This window comes from Nerophis lumbriciformis, linkage group LG09 (assembly GCF_033978685.3).
Source record: "Nerophis lumbriciformis linkage group LG09, RoL_Nlum_v2.1, whole genome shotgun sequence".
In the NCBI taxonomy this organism is placed as follows: domain Eukaryota; kingdom Metazoa; phylum Chordata; class Actinopteri; order Syngnathiformes; family Syngnathidae; genus Nerophis; species Nerophis lumbriciformis.
This window is the reverse complement of record NC_084556.2, coordinates 5699365-5715692: the sequence shown is the minus strand read 5'-3', so window position 1 is coordinate 5715692 and position 16328 is coordinate 5699365. Positions and strand designations below refer to the sequence as shown.

At 41.0% G+C, this 16328-nt stretch overlaps 1 protein-coding gene across 1 annotated transcript in view; it reads left to right on the top strand.

Annotated features, from left to right (window-relative positions):
* Nucleotides 1–25: 25 nt before the first annotated feature.
* The window catches only part of tmem248 (transmembrane protein 248), a 33749-nt gene continuing 17446 nt past the window's right edge, over nucleotides 26–16328 (top strand). Inside the window, exons 1-2 of the mRNA XM_061962752.2 lie at nucleotides 26–336; nucleotides 10006–10164. Of these exons, the coding sequence (XP_061818736.1) occupies nucleotides 334–336; nucleotides 10006–10164 (162 nt within the window). The 5' untranslated portion in view covers nucleotides 26–333. The remainder of the gene's footprint in view (nucleotides 337–10005; nucleotides 10165–16328) is intronic.

The window sequence follows — 16328 nt, the reverse complement described above, 5'->3', positions numbered from 1 at the left end:
TTAAACAAAACGAAGAAGAAGCACTGCGGATGGGCGGAGTCTGCCCACCCTGACGCAATCACTGAACAGAAGCTACATAACAAACACTGACACTTCCTTTTTGCAGCGGCTGCAAAACAACGACACCGACAAGAATGGGACGAGCCGTCGTCATTGTTTGTCGCACGGCATGCCCCAGGGTCGCCGCCGAACGGTTGTCTCGCAGCGTTTTATCCCGGGACTAGCCGACGAGGGAGGCTAACGGGCTCGCTAGCGCGGGGCTCGGCTAAGTTACCTTTTCGGTCGCGGCGACCCCACGCAGCTCCACCACGACCGCTTTCACTCTCAGAGAAAATGGTAAGCGCTCATTTGTTATTTCATCAATATTTAAATTTCAGACCCAACAATTCATCACAATGATCGCTTTTTGTGGTGTTAAGCACCGACAATCCTTTTCATCATAGTAAATATGTCTTATATATATATAAATGACGTCACCTTATTTTGTTGACACGCCGCCAGTTTCCCTTTTAACGTCACAGAAAACACGTTAAAGACATAACAAAGTTTGAAAGATTAATTGATATACATGAATCTAGTATTAGCAGACCGGTCTTGTAAAGACGAGTTCAGTGATGTACGTATAATTTTTCTGTGATAAACAAAGACAGTTATGGATTATTAAAAGTTTGCTAAATAAAGAAGCAGAAAAAATAGGTTCCATAGTTACAGTTAGAGATGTCCGATAATGGCCTTTTTACCGATATGCCGATATTGCCCAACTCTTAATTACCGATACATAACAGTCGTGGAATTAACACATTATTATGCATAATTTTTGTTGTGATGCCCCGCTGGATGCATTAAACAATGTAACAAGGTTTTCCAAAATAAGTCAACTCAAGTTATGGAAAAAAATGCCATATTTATTTTTGAAGTCACAAAGTGCATTGTTTTTTTTAACATGCCTCAAAACAGCAGCTTGGAATTTGGGACATGCTCTCCCTGAGAGAGCATGAGGAGGTTGAGGTGGTTGGGGTGTGGGGTGGGGGTAGCGGGGGGTGTATATTGTACTGTCCCAGAAGAGTTAGTGCTGCAAGGGGTTCTGGGTATTTGTTCTGTTGTGTTTATGTTGTGTTACGGTGCGGCTGCTCTCCCGAAATGTGTTTGTCATTCTTGTTTGGTATGGGTTCACAGTGTGGCGCATATTTGTAACAGTGTTAAAGTTGTTTATACGGCCACACTCAGTGTGACCTGTATGGCCGTTGACCAAAAATGATCGCTTTTTGTGGTGTTAAGCACCGACAATCCTTTTCATCATAGTAAATATGTCTTATATATAAATGACGTCACCTTATTTTGTTGACACGCCGCCAGTTTCCCTTTTAACGTCACAGAGAACACGTTAAAGACATGACAAAGTTTGAAAGATTAATTGATATACATGAATCTAGTATTAGCAGACCGGTCTTGTAAAGACGAGTTCAGTGATGTACGTAAAATTTTTCTGTGATAAACAAAGACAGTTATGGATTATTAAAAGTTTGCTAAATAAAGAAGCAGAAAAAATAGGTTCCATAGTTACAGTTAGAGATGTCCGATAATGGCCTTTTTTACCGATATGCCGATATTGTCCAACTCTTAATTACCGATACATACAGTCGTGGAATTAACACATTATTATGCATCATTTTTGTTGTGATGCCCCGCTGGATGCATTAAACAATGTAACAAGGTTTTCCAAAATAAGTCAACTCAAGTTATGGAAAAAAATGCCATATTTATTTTTGAAGTCACAAAGTGCATTGTTTTTTTTAACATGCCTCAAAACAGCAGCTTGGAATTTGGGACATGCTCTCCCTAAGAGAGCATGAGGAGGTTGAGGTGGGCAGGTGTAGCGGGGGGTGTATATTTTACTGTCCCGGAAGAGTTAGTGCTGCAAGGGGTTCTGGGTATTTGTTCTGTTGTGTTTATGTTGTGTTACGGTGCGGCTGCTCTCCCGAAATGTGTTTGTCATTCTTGTTTGGTGTGGGTTCACAGTGTGGCGCATATTTGTAACAGTGTTAAAGTTGTTTATACGGCCACACTCAGTGTGACCTGTATGGCTGTTGACCAAAAATGATCGCTTTTTGTGGTGTTAAGCACCGACAATCCTTTTCATCATAGTAAATATGTCTTATATATATAAATGACGTCACCTTATTTTGTTGACACGCCGCCAGTTTCCCTTTTAACGTCACAGAGAACACGTTAAAGACATAACAAAGTTTGAAAGATTAAGTGATATACATGAATCTAGTATTAGCAGACCGGTCTTGTAAAGACGAGTTCAGTGATGTACGTATAATTTTTCTGTGATAAACAAAGACAGTTATGGTTTATTAAAAGTTTGCTAAATAAAGAAGCAGAAAAAATAGGTTCCATAGTTACAGTTAGAGATGTCCGATAATGGCCTTTTTACCGATATGCCGATATTGTCCAACTCTTAATTACCGATACATACAGTCGTGGAATTAACACATTATTATGCATAATTTTTGTTGTGATTCCCCGCTGGATGCATTAAACAATGTAACAAGGTTTTCCAAAATATGTCAACTCAAGTTATGGAAAAAAATGCCATATTTATTTTTGAAGTCACAAAGTGCATTGTTTTTTTTAACATGCCTCAAAACAGCAGCTTGGAATTTGGGACATGCTCTCCCTGAGAGAGCATGAGGAGGTTGAGGTGGTTGGGGTGTGGGGTGGGGGTAGCGGGGGGTGTATATTGTACTGTCCCAGAAGAGTTAGTGCTGCAAGGGGTTCTGGGTATTTGTTCTGTTGTGTTTATGTTGTGTTACGGTGCGGCTGCTCTCCCGAAATGTGTTTGTCATTCTTGTTTGGTGTGGGTTCACAGTGTGGCGCATATTTGTAACAGTGTTAAAGTTGTTTATACGGCCACACTCAGTGTGACCTGTATGGCTGTTGACCAAAAATGATCGCTTTTTGTGGTGTTAAGCACCGACAATCCTTTTCATCATAGTAAATATGTCTTATATATATAAATGACGTCACCTTATTTTGTTGACACGCCGCCAGTTTCCCTTTTAACGTCACAGAAAACACGTTAAAGACATAACAAAGTTTGAAAGATTAATTGATATACATGAATCTAGTATTAGCAGACCGGTCTTGTAAAGACGAGTTCAGTGATGTACGTATAATTTTTCTGTGATAAACAAAGACAGTTATGGATTATTAAAAGTTTGCTAAATAAAGAAGCAGAAAAAATAGGTTCCATAGTTACAGTCAGAGATGTCCGATAATGGCCTTTTTACCGATATGCCGATATTGTCCAACTCTTAATTACCGATACATACAGTCGTGGAATTAACACATTATTATGCATAATTTTTGTTGTGATTCCCCGCTGGATGCATTGAACAATGTAACAAGGTTTTCCAAAATAAGTCAACTCAAGTTATGGAAAAAAATGCCATATTTATTTTTGAAGTCACAAAGTGCATTGTTTTTTTTAACATGCCTCAAAACAGCAGCTTGGAATTTGGGACATGCTCTCCCTGAGAGAGCATGAGGAGGTTGAGGTGGTTGGGGTGTGGGGTGGGGGTAGCGGGGGGTGTATATTGTACTGTCCCAGAAGAGTTAGTGCTGCAAGGGGTTCTGGGTATTTGTTCTGTTGTGTTTATGTTGTGTTACGGTGCGGCTGCTCTCCCGAAATGTGTTTGTCATTCTTGTTTGGTGTGGGTTCACAGTGTGGCGCATATTTGTAACAGTGTTAAAGTTGTTTATACGGCCACACTCAGTGTGACCTGTATGGCTGTTGACCAAAAATGATCGCTTTTTGTGGTGTTAAGCACCGACAATCCTTTTCATCATAGTAAATATGTCTTATATATATAAATGACGTCACCTTATTTTGTTGACACGCCGCCAGTTTCCCTTTTAACGTCACAGAGAACACGTTAAAGACATAACAAAGTTTGAAAGATTAATTGATATACATGAATCTAGTATTAGCAGACCGGTCTTGTAAAGACGAGTTCAGTGATGTACGTATAATTTTTCTGTGATAAACAAAGACAGTTATGGATTATTAAAAGTTTGCTAAATAAAGAAGCAGAAAAAATAGGTTCCATAGTTACAGTTAGAGATGTCCGATAATGGCCTTTTTACCGATATGCCGATATTGTCCAACTCTTAATTACCGATACATACAGTCGTGGAATTAACACATTATTATGCATAATTTTTGTTGTGATGCCCCGCTGGATGCATTAAACAATGTAACAAGGTTTTCCAAAATAAGTCAACTCAAGTTATGGAAAAAAATGCCAACATGGCACTGCCATATTTATTACTGAAGTCACAAAGTGCATTATTTTTTTTAACATGCCTCAAAACAGCAGGTTGGAATTTGGGACATGCTCTCCCTAAGAGAGCATGAGGAGGTTGAGGTGGGCAGGTGTGGGGTGGGGGTAGCGGGGGGTGTATATTTTACTGTCCCGGAAGAGTTAGTGCTGCAAGGGGTTCTGGGTATTTGTTCTGTTGTGTTTATGTTGTGTTACTGTAGATTCCTAATGAAGCCTTTAGCTTGACGCTCCTCTACTTTCTCCTGCTCCGCTTGCTGCGGCGACAACAAACAAAACTCCAGACGCTCCTCTTCGTTTTGTATCGTTTACTTAATAATTCAAAAACGTAAAACAATAACGATGTGGGAACAAATGAATGGCAAAATAAAGCGAGTTTGTTACGGCAAGAACGAGTTAGAAAAAGTAAGAGTGAGGTCAAAAAACGGTGTGGCTCAATTCCCCCGCACCTGACTGCCATTACCCATAATGCATTGTGTCCAAAAAAACACACAGATCCTTCCGCCATATATGCAATCAAACAGTTCCGTCATCAAATTTAGACAAATGTAATAATTACAAATAAAGTGTACCTTATAAATATTCTAAGCATGCAAATATATACATTTTCGTATTATGCAAATAAAGTAAATACTCCCATTTTGGCTGAATAAACATAAAGCACCTTCCATAAAAATGTAAATGAACTTAAACAGCATTTAGGCTCCTACAGTTACGGTGCGGCTGCTCTCCCGAAATGTGTTTGTCATTCTTGTTTGGTGTGGGTTCACAGTGTGGCGCATATTTGTAACAGTGTTAAAGTTGTTTATACGGCCACACTCAGTGTGACCTGTATGGCTGTTGACCAAGTATGTTTGCATTCACTTGTGTGTGTGAAAAGCCGTAGGTATTATGTGATTGGACCGGCACGCAAAGGCAGTGCCTTTAAGGTTTATTGACGCTCTGTACTTCTCCCTACGTAGTAGCAGCGTTTTAAAAAGTCATACATTTTACTTTTTGAAACTGATACCGATAATTTCCAATATTAAATTTAAAGCATTTATCGGCCGATAATATCGGACATCTGTAGTTACAGTATATTTGTAATTGATTAAATTAGCATTGGAAGTGAGAGAAAATTTGAGTGAACATGGCGGGTCGAACTCGACTTGTAAATGTAGTAGTAAATTGTATTTATATAGCGCTTTTCTTTAGAGACTCAAAGCGCTTTACATAGGTAGGTAGTAGAGATGCGCGGTTTGCGGACACAACCGCGGAGTCCGCGGATTATCCGCGGATCAGGCGGATGAAATTAAAAACAATAAGATTTTATCCGCTCGCGGGTCGGGTCGGGCGGATTACCGTAATTAGATATTTTTTTTATTTTTTTATTTTTTTTTGCGGGTGGCAGTTAAACCAATTCGGAAATATATATACATAGTTAAATGTTGTTACCCACATACGAAAAACGAGCAGGCACCTGCTGCATATGCCACAACAGAAGAAGAAAAAAGAAAAGAGATGGACACTTTTACGGAGCGGAGAAGGGACGCCTCGCCGGGGTCCGGGACCGAGGCCCCTTCCCCCGAGAGGGCCCCACCGGGAGCCGTAGCTGAGGCGATCCGCGAGAAGGGCCCGACGCACGTCCAGGGTCACTACCGCGCCCACCGCACCGACACCCCGCCTCGTCCGCTTTCGCAGTGCGCTCACGAAAGGGGTGGGGCTCACCCTGGTTGATATAGAGAGCAGGACGGTGGCCATGGAATTTCATTTAAGGTTTGTGATAAACCATCAAACTCATTCGTTAAAAGGACTCTATAGTAATATAAAGCAAATTTTTCTGGACATTATCATGCAAGAAAAGTTTATTTTTGGGATCGCGATCACCGCGTAATGATTTTTAAAGGTTGCATTACATTATTAACTGTCCCATGTGATCAGCCAGTGCGATTGGAAGTCCATGCTCAATTATTGCCTCCGTAAATAAAACTTCGGCATTCATCACATCCAAAGAATCTGTTTGGGCGACGAAAAACGTTGAAAGTTTTCCACTTGTATCGCTAGCAACGGCATTAGACTTGTGTTTTTTTGTCCCAACGTGGTCTTTTACATCGCTAATTCCTCCGTGTCCGATCGAAAAATCTTGTCTGCACAAGGTGCAATTCGCGTAGTTTTCACCCTTTTTTTTTTTTTTTAATTACCGGTAATATTAGATATATAACAACGGGCGGATGGCGGGCGGGTGCAGTTCTGATCAAACGTTACATCGGGTGGATGGCGGATGGTTGACGACTTTCTGACGCGGTTGCGGATGAAATAAATTGCCTATCCACGCATCTCTAGTAGGTAGGTCTTTATCGTCATTGCACGAGTGCAACAAAACTTTGTTTTCAGCACAAACCCGTTCAAGGTTAGACAAACAAACAGGGTTACAGAACAGTAACGCTCATGGGTCGCCACCAGGCGCCCCGTAAAAGATGGGGAAAAGGGTCAATGCTGGGGAAGGATGAGTAAAAAAAATAAAAAATACAATCTAGACTGGGCTCCTAAGGGGGGCCCAGTGTGGAGTGGGGAAAAAAACCTCCATAACAAAGCACATGTACATATTAAGGGAGTTTGTTGTGTCTTCGCCGCACTGTCCTTCGGGAGAGTCTCGGCCAGGCTCCCCAGGATTTGGAGAGCAGTGCAAAACGAGGCGACAAGAAAGTTAAGACCAGACAAAGAAGCAAGCAGGACGGATAAGGGAGAGGAAAGGGGAGCGTCCGCCCTCGATGAGTGCCAGTGAGAAAGGATGACATAATGAAGCCCATTACCTACATCTTTTAGCTACATCTAAACCAGTGTAGGTAGCATTGGGAGCAGGCGGGTAAAGTGTCTCGCCCAAGGACTAGAGATGTCCGATAAATGCTTTAAAATGTAATATCGGAAATTATCGGTATCTGTTTCAAAAAGTAAAATTTATGACTTTTTAAAACGCCGCTGTTCGGAGTGGTACACGGACGTAGGGAGGAGTACAGAGCGCCAATAAACCTTAAAGGCCCATCCTTCGCGTGCCGGCCCAATCACATAATATCTACGGCTTTTCACACACATAAGTGAATGCAATGCATACTTGGTCAACAGCCATACAGGTCACACTGAGGGTGGGCGTATAAACAACTTTAACGCTGTTACAAATATGCGCCACACTGTGAACCCACACCAAACAAGAATGACACATTTCGGGAAAACATCCGCACCGTAACACAACATAGACACAACAGAACAAATACCCAGAAACCCTTTCAGCACTAACTCTTCCGGGACGCTAGAATATATACCCCCTAGCCCCCCCCCCCCCCCCCCCCACCTTAACCCCACCCACCTCAACCTCCTCATGCTCTCTCAGGGAGAGCATGTCCCCAACACCAAGCTGCTATTTTGAGGCATGTTAAAAAAAATAATGCACTTTGTGACTTCAATAATAAATATGGCAGTGCCATGTTGGCATTTTTTTCCATAACTTGAGTTGATTTATTTTGGAAAGCCTTGTTACATTGTTTAATGCATCCAGCGGGGCATTACAACAAAATTAGGCATAATAATGTGTTAATACCACGACTGTATATATCGGTATCGGTTTATATCGGATAATAGGGATCACAATTAACATTTTACTCAATTTAGATGTTTTGCGGGGGAGTTTTGTCAAGTGTAAACATGCCAAATTGTGTAAGCTTTGTGGCGCGTGTCCGAAAATGTTGATATTCTGGATTAACTGGGACATGTGTTGTACGTCATCGGTATTGGTGTACCAGTAAATTAGAATATTTTGAAAAACTTGATTTATTTCAGTAATTGCATTCAAAAGGTGTAACTTGTACATTATATTTATTCATTGCACACAGACTGATGCATTCAAATGTTTATTTCATTTAATTTTGATGATTTGAAGTGGCAACAAATGAAAATCCAAAATTCCGTGTGTCACAAAATTAGAATATTACTTAAGGCTAATACAAAAAAGGGATTTTTAGAAATGTTGGCCAACTGAAAAGTATGAAAATGAAAAATATGAGCATGTACAATACTCAATACTTGGTTGGAGCTCCTTTTGCCTCAATTACTGCGTTAATGCGGCGTGGCATGGAGTCGATGAGTTTCTGGCACTGCTCAGGTGTTATGAGAGCCCAGGTTGCTCTGATAGTGGCCTTCAACTCTTCTGCGTTTTTGGGTCTGGCATTCTGCATCTTCCTTTTCACAATACCCCACAGATTTTCTATGGGGCTAAGGTCAGGGGAGTTGGCGGGCCAATTTAGAACAGAAATACCATGGTCCGTAAACCAGGCACGGGTAGATTTTGCGCTGTGTGCAGGCGCCAAGTCCTGTTGGAACTTGAAATCTCCATCTCCATAGAGCAGGTCAGCAGCAGGAAGCATGAAGTGCTCTAAAACTTGCTGGTAAACGGCTGCGTTGACCCTGGATCTCAGGAAACAGAGTGGACCGACACCAGCAGATGACATGGCACCCCAAACCATCACTGATGGTGGAAACTTTACACTAGACTTCAGGCAACGTGGATCCTGTGCCTCTCCTGTCTTCCTCCAGACTCTGGGACCTCGATTTCCAAAGGAAATGCAAAATTTGCATGGTTGGGTGATGGTTTGGGGTGCCATGTCATCTGCTGGTGTCGGTCCACTCTGTTTCCTGAGATCCAGGGTCAACGCAGCCGTCTACCAGCAAGTTTTAGAGCACTTCATGCTTCCTGCTGCTGACCTGCTCTATGGAGATGGAGATTTCAAGTTCCAACAGGACTTGGCGCCTGCACACAGCGCAAAATCTACCCGTGCCTGGTTTACGGACCATGGTATTTCTGTTCTAAATTGGCCCGCCAACTCCCCTGACCTTAGCCCCATAGAAAATCTGTGGGGTATTGTGAAAAGGAAGATGCAGAATGCCAGACCCAAAAACGCAGAAGAGTTGAAGGCCACTATCAGAGCAACCTGGGCTCTCATAACACCTGAGCAGTGCCAGAAACTCATCGACTCCATGCCACGCCGCATTAATGCAGTAATTGAGGCAAAAGGAGCTCCAACCAAGTATTGAGTATTTAACATGCTCATATTTTTCATTTTCATACTTTTCAGTTGGCCAACATTTCTAAAAATCCCTTTTTTGTATTAGCCTTAACTAATATTCTAATTTTGTGACACACGGAATTTTGGATTTTCATTTGTTGCCACTTCAAATCATCAAAATTAAATGAAATAAACATTTGAATGCATCAGTCTGTGTGCAATGAATAAATATAATGTACAAGTTACACCTTTTGAATGCAATTACTGAAATAAATCAAGTTTTTCAAAATATTCTAATTTACTGGCTTTTACCTGTAAACATGCCAAATTGTGTAAGCTTTGTGGCGCGTGTCCGAAAATGTTGATATTCTGGATTAACTGGGACACGTGTTGTACGTCATCGGTATTGGTGTATAGAGGTGATTAAAACACAGGAACACAGTTGAATTCTGAAAACAGCGGTCCGGTCGCTACTCAGATGCTGCGCCCAGTGACCACTGCGAATACACACACACACACACATCTACATAAAGGCGCTTTTCTAGCATTCAAGTCGTTGTGCAATGTATGCTCGAATGTTTTTAAGAGACCTGCGTCACATGGTGTGTTTTGTGCCCGTGCAGGTGTACCTGCTGAATCCTCTGGAGAACCTGAGAAGCTACATCACCAACCGTCCGCCGCTGGTCATTTTCATGATCAGCGTCAGCGCTTTGGCCATCGCCTTCCTCACTGTCGGCTACTTCTTCAAGATCAAGGAGATCAAGTCGCCAGGGTTGACGGAGGTGAGGAGCATGCTAGGGCATTCTTCGGAGAAAATAATTGGAACCAACATTTAGAGCTGACGTAAAACTGCCATGTTATTAATATTGCTGTAACATTTCACATGAATACGGGAGGCATTAACGTTTTTCCCCATTAACAAACGACATACCCCAATGTAGGGATGTGTATATAGTAGAGATGTCCGATAATATCGGCCTGCCGATATTATCGGCCGATAAATACTTTAAAATGTAATATCGGAAATGATCGGTATCGTTTTGTTTGTTTTTTTATTGGTATCGGTTTTTTTTTTTGTTTTTTTAATTAAATCAACATAAAAAACACAAGATACACTTACCGTATTTTCCGCACTATAAGGCGCACCTAAAAACCACAAATTTTCTCAAAAGCTGACAGTGCGCCTTATAACCCGGTGCGCTTTATATATGGATAAATATTAAGATTCATTTTCATAAAGTTTCGGTCTCGCAACTTCGGTAAACAGCCGCCATCTTTTTTCCCCGTAGAAGAAGCGCGCGGTGCATGCTGGGATATGTGACGTTTCATTTCCATTTGTGTGTTTATGTAAAGACCCCAAAATGGCTCCTATTAAGTGTGTTGTCTGTCTAATTATAAATAATGCAGACGAGGCGTGTTAACTGAGTTCTCAACGTTTACTCACAGCGTGCTCATAACCACATTCTAACTGCCAGCATACAACAACGCTTCTCAGGGCTACCGCGCATGCTCGTCACTATCGTTGCATGCTGGGTAGTGTAGTTGTTATATTTGCTAGCTCATAACATCACATTAAGAGACACGCTTACGCGCTTAATTCAATACTCGCCGTCATTCCGGGTGGATTGACAAAAGACCTCCAGCCGCTAGATATTGGTGTCAACAGGGCATTCGAAGCTAGACTGCTAACTGCGTGGGAACAGTGGATGACAGAAGGCGAACACACGTGACGTTCACCAAGACAGGGAGACAGCGCCAGACGACATTTTGGATCCCACATTCGCCCAACTTTTCAATTCGGACAACGAAGGAGAATAATTCGAGGGATTTATGAATGAAGAATAACTTCAGAAAGTGAGCGTTATGTTTATTTTGTGTGTTGTGACATTAACGTTCGAGCAACATTATGTTGCTATTGCTCTGCACTATTTTGAATTTTACTATGTTTGTGATTGCACATTTGCGTACATTTTGGGAGTGAACAGAGTTGTTAGAACGCTGGTTTTTAATATATTATTAAAGTTTGACTGACCTATCTGACTGTTTTTTTGACATTCCTTTAGCGCAGTTAGATGCGGCTTACAACACCGGGCGGCTTATAGGTGGACAAAGTTTTGAAATATGCCGTTCATTGAAGGCGTGGCTTTTAACCCAGGGTGCCTTATGGTGCGGAAAATACGGTACAATTAGTGCACCAACCCAAAAAACCTCCCTCCCCCATTTACACTCATTCACACTCATTCACACAAAAGGGTTGTTTCTTTCTGTTATTAATATTCTGGTTCCTACATTATATATCAATATAGATCAATACAGTCTGCAAGGGATACAGTCCGTAAGCACACATGATTGTGTGTGCTGCTGGTCCACTAATAGTACTAACCTTTAACAGTTAATTTTACTCACTTTCATTAATTACTAGTTTCTATGTAACTGTTTTTATATTGTTTTACTTTCTTTTTTATTCAAGAAAATGTTTTTAGTTTATTTATCTTATTTTATTTTATTAATTTAAAAAAAAAAAGACCTTATCTTCACCATACCTGGTTGTCCAAATTAGGCATAATAATGTGTTAATTCCACGACTGTATATATCGGTATCGGTTGATATCTCCGCTCGGGATGGTGTCCTGCTGGCCCCACTATGGACTGGACTCTTACTATTATGTTGGATCCACTATGGACCGGACTCTCACAATATTATGTCAGACCCACTCGACATCCATTGCTTTCGGTCTCACCTAGAGGGGGGGGGTTACCCACATATGCGGTCCTCTCCAAGGTTTCTCATAGTCATTCACATCGACGTCCCACTGGGGTGAGTTTTTCCTTGCCCTTATGTGGGCTTTGTACCGAGGATGTTGTTGTGGCTTGTGCAGCCCTTTGAGACACTTGTGATTTAGGGCTATATAAATAAACATTGATTGATTGATGATTGATTGATATCGGTATCGGTAATTAAGAGTTGGACAATATCGGATATCGGCAAAAAAGCCATTATCGGACATCCCTAGTATATAGTTAGAATTTTATTGATTCGGATACCTTATCGATATCAGCATTTATCAGTACTCTTATTAGTAATATATTTACCGTATTTTCCAGACTACAAGGTGCACCCGCAAAATTGTGGATTTTTTTTTCCCTTCCCTATATTAGCCGCACTGGATTATGAGCCGCATATGTATATGTTGTTAAATGAGGTATTTACACAGAAAGATTTTGTAAATGTGTTTTTACATACCTTAATTGTTTCCATACGGTGTCTGTCACACCGCAGTAAAGCAGAAGTCATTGTCATGGACCCTCTAGCTGCGGAAGCTAGCTCTCCGATTAGGTAAACAGACTTCCACAGCGACGTTTTGGTGAATTTACGAAACTGAAACAAGACAAAAAGAATGCCATTGTAGATTAATACTAACACAGACACTCGTAAACGTGTTAGCTAATGCCACCAACGCTAGTTTCATTACTTTAAGATCATCAATCAATCAATCAAAGATTATATATATGTAGCCCTAAATGGTGTCTCAAAGGGCTGCACATGCCACAATGACATCCTATGCTCAGATCCCACATCAGGGCAAGAAAAAACTCAACCCAATGGGATGCAATGAGAAACCTTGGTGGGGACCGCAGATGTGGGGACCCCCCACCCCTGGGCGACCTTTGTAATGGATGTCGAGTGAATCTAGATCTTAGATAGCATGTGCAAATATGAATGGAAACATTCAATGCATATTTGTTATATTTTAAAACTTACAAACGTTGCTTGGAGTGATGGATGAAGAATCCATACGAGTAAAAACGCTATGGACGTTCCGGTTAAAAGCTCTAAACTGAAGGGCACTGCAGCAACTGCAGTGAGCGAACTCGTCCAAAAGATGGCGCCATAGCACAAACACACCCTTTAGCATACTTGCCAACCCTCCCGGATTTTCCGGGAGACTCCCGAAATTCAGCGCCTCTCCCGAAAACCTCCCCGGGACACATTTTCTCCCGAAAATCTCCCGAAATTCAGGCGGACCTGGAGGCCACGCCCCCTCCAGGTCCGCATGGAGCAATGTTGTTGTAATATATTGAGTTGGAGGCAATAAACAGGCGAGGGGATGAAGTACGTCTCTTTACTGTAGACTTCAGAACAGACTCACACACTTGACTTGACGTTCAGGTGCGCAACACCACGTAAATCGTTGGCCAACCAAAAAGTAATCACAGTACGCTATAGCCAACATTCACCAGGAGATGGCAACAGACAAACATAGATCACTCTATTACATTCCAGTCTCTCCATGTTTTCTTGCCATGGTAACATGTGATCCACATGCACTGTGTGCTGTCTCTGTCCCTCTTGATATATATATATATATATATATATATATATATATATATATATATCAAGAAAATACTTCACTTTCAGTGAATTCTATATATATATATATATATATATATATATATATATATATGTGTGTGTATGAAATACTTGACTTGGTGAATTCTAGCTGTAAATATACTCCTCCCCTCTTAGCCACGCCCCCCACCCCCCACCTCCCGAAATCGGAGGTCTCAAGGTTGGCAAGTATGCCTTTTAGTCACCATAGTCGTCAGCGAAGAAAATTCATGAATTAGCTGCACATTTTATAAGCAGCAGGGTTCAAAGCGTAGGAAAAAAAGTAGCGCCTTATAGTCCGCAATTTACATCCATTGGTGTAAATAATGATGTGATTAAAAATGCATTTTTATTACCATTTTTATTCGGACAAGAGGTTGTACATCACCAATATCATGTAACATCGCACAACACGGAAGTCCTTTGTAAACACCTTTTTTTTAAAGGCGTTAACAAGTCAGCTATGTTTGCAGTGCAAGGTGTAATGCAGTTATGTCATCTTATAAAGACCATACAGATCCATCAGTGTTTCTATTCATTACAATTACTCAGCTTAACTAGGGCTGGGCGATCTATCGATATACGCGATATATCGCGGGTTTGTCTCTGTGCGATATAAAAAATTACTATGTCGTGATATCGGAGTATACGTTCTCACGCAATTGTTTTTAGCTGCTGGCATTACACGACAAGCTCTTCCCACTCTTTCTTGGGTCTCCTTCTCACAGACAGCAAGCGCACATTCTTACATACGTCACATACTGTCATGACATAAGTATATGCATACGCCCTCGCGGCGCAGAGACGTAGCAGCATGGCTAAAGTTAGCTGAAAGAAAGAAGGTGCGAATCTGGTAACAAATTAAGGAAGAATTAATTCCCAAGAAGAACAACAGGGGGTCCATCGTCTGGCAGTGGTTTGGCTTCAAGTGGGAATATGTTGAACAGACAACCGTAATTTGTCAAGTGTGGGGCAAAAGCGTTTCTACAAAAAGTAGCATTACTGCCAATACGTAGCATCATTTGAAAAGTCACCCGCTAGAGAATCAAGAGTGCTTACTCCGCATGTCAACATCTTTGTTCAGTGCCACACCATCAAAATGCCGAGGCAAACATTTCCACATCAACACCGTATGAAAAAAAGAGTCCACGACAAAAGGAGATAACGTCCGCAGGAACCTACCACATAGCGAAGGACGAACAGTGTTGGGACTAACGCGTTACAAAGTAACGCGTTACTGTAACGCCGTTACTATCGGCGGTAACTAGTAATCTAACGCGTTATTTTTTATATTCAGTAACTCCGTTACCGTTACTACATGATGCGTTACTGCGTTATTTTGCGTTATTTTTTATGTAGTATTGGCTAGAAACTGAGAAGATCTGAGTGTTGCAGCGCTGCTGAAGAGGCGACAAAAAAGAGGCGCGCCGCGCGCTGTCTGTGTGTACGTGTGTGTGTGTGTGTGTGTGTGTGTGTGTGTGTCTGTGTCTGTGTCTACTATCAAGACGTCATGGCGAACCCCGAAGCCGAGTTTCTTAAAATGGAGATATTTTCAGTACGTTTCTTTTATCGACCACAAAGAAAAGAACATTTTAGCTGAATGTAAGTTTCAAATATGCTGAAACCGCGACAAAAACAACATGCTTCGACGAAGCTAGTAAAGAGACACACACTTCACCTCCAACAGCGGCTGGATTTTAATGAGGCACTGCACACTGAAGGTACACACACTCTGTCAATTCTCTTATATACTCTTTCATTTTAAACTTTTAGAGTGTTTGATTATCACATCACTCTAAATGTTTAGACTATAAAGTTCACAAACCTAAAGAGGGATACTAGTGGGCCAGGCTAATATTTCCTTTTCTCTAAACTAAGTGGGGAAATGTGTAGAGTGTTCTGGGCTTCAGACATGATTTTATTTCAGAATTCCTTGAGAAAACGCCTGGTTAGGCTTTATGTATGTAGTGTGTGCCTTTCTTGTTTTACAGCTATGTTGTTATTATGCTGTTTGTTACTTATGTATGTTAAGTTGCAGCTATTTAAAATAGTTTTGTCAATTTGTTCTGGTCTGAAACAAATTGGCCCTTTAAAACATATCTTTGTCTTTGTGTGTTGTATGTAGAGCACATTGCTTAGCAGAGTTCAGTGATGCAAATGCATGTCAAGTTGATCAACAGATTGTATTATTCTCCAGTGCAATAACAGTACTAAAATGAAGGCTAAAAGGGCATTAAATGGGGCCTTAAAAAAATAAAAATAAATATATATAAGTAACTAAATAGTTACTTTTCACAGTAACGCATTACTTTTTGGTTTAGGTAACTGAGTTAGTAACTGAGTTACTTTTGAAATAAAGTAACTAGTAACTGTAACTAGTTACTGGTTTTCAGTAACTAACCCAACACTGAGGACGAACACTATTTGATTTCCTATTATGCAGCTCATTTTTATTTGACACTTATTGAAATATCTTGGTGACATGTTTTAAACTATTGTAGTGGCGTTCTGTACAAAAAGTGCACTTTAATTTAGTGTTGTTTTGATATGTCATCT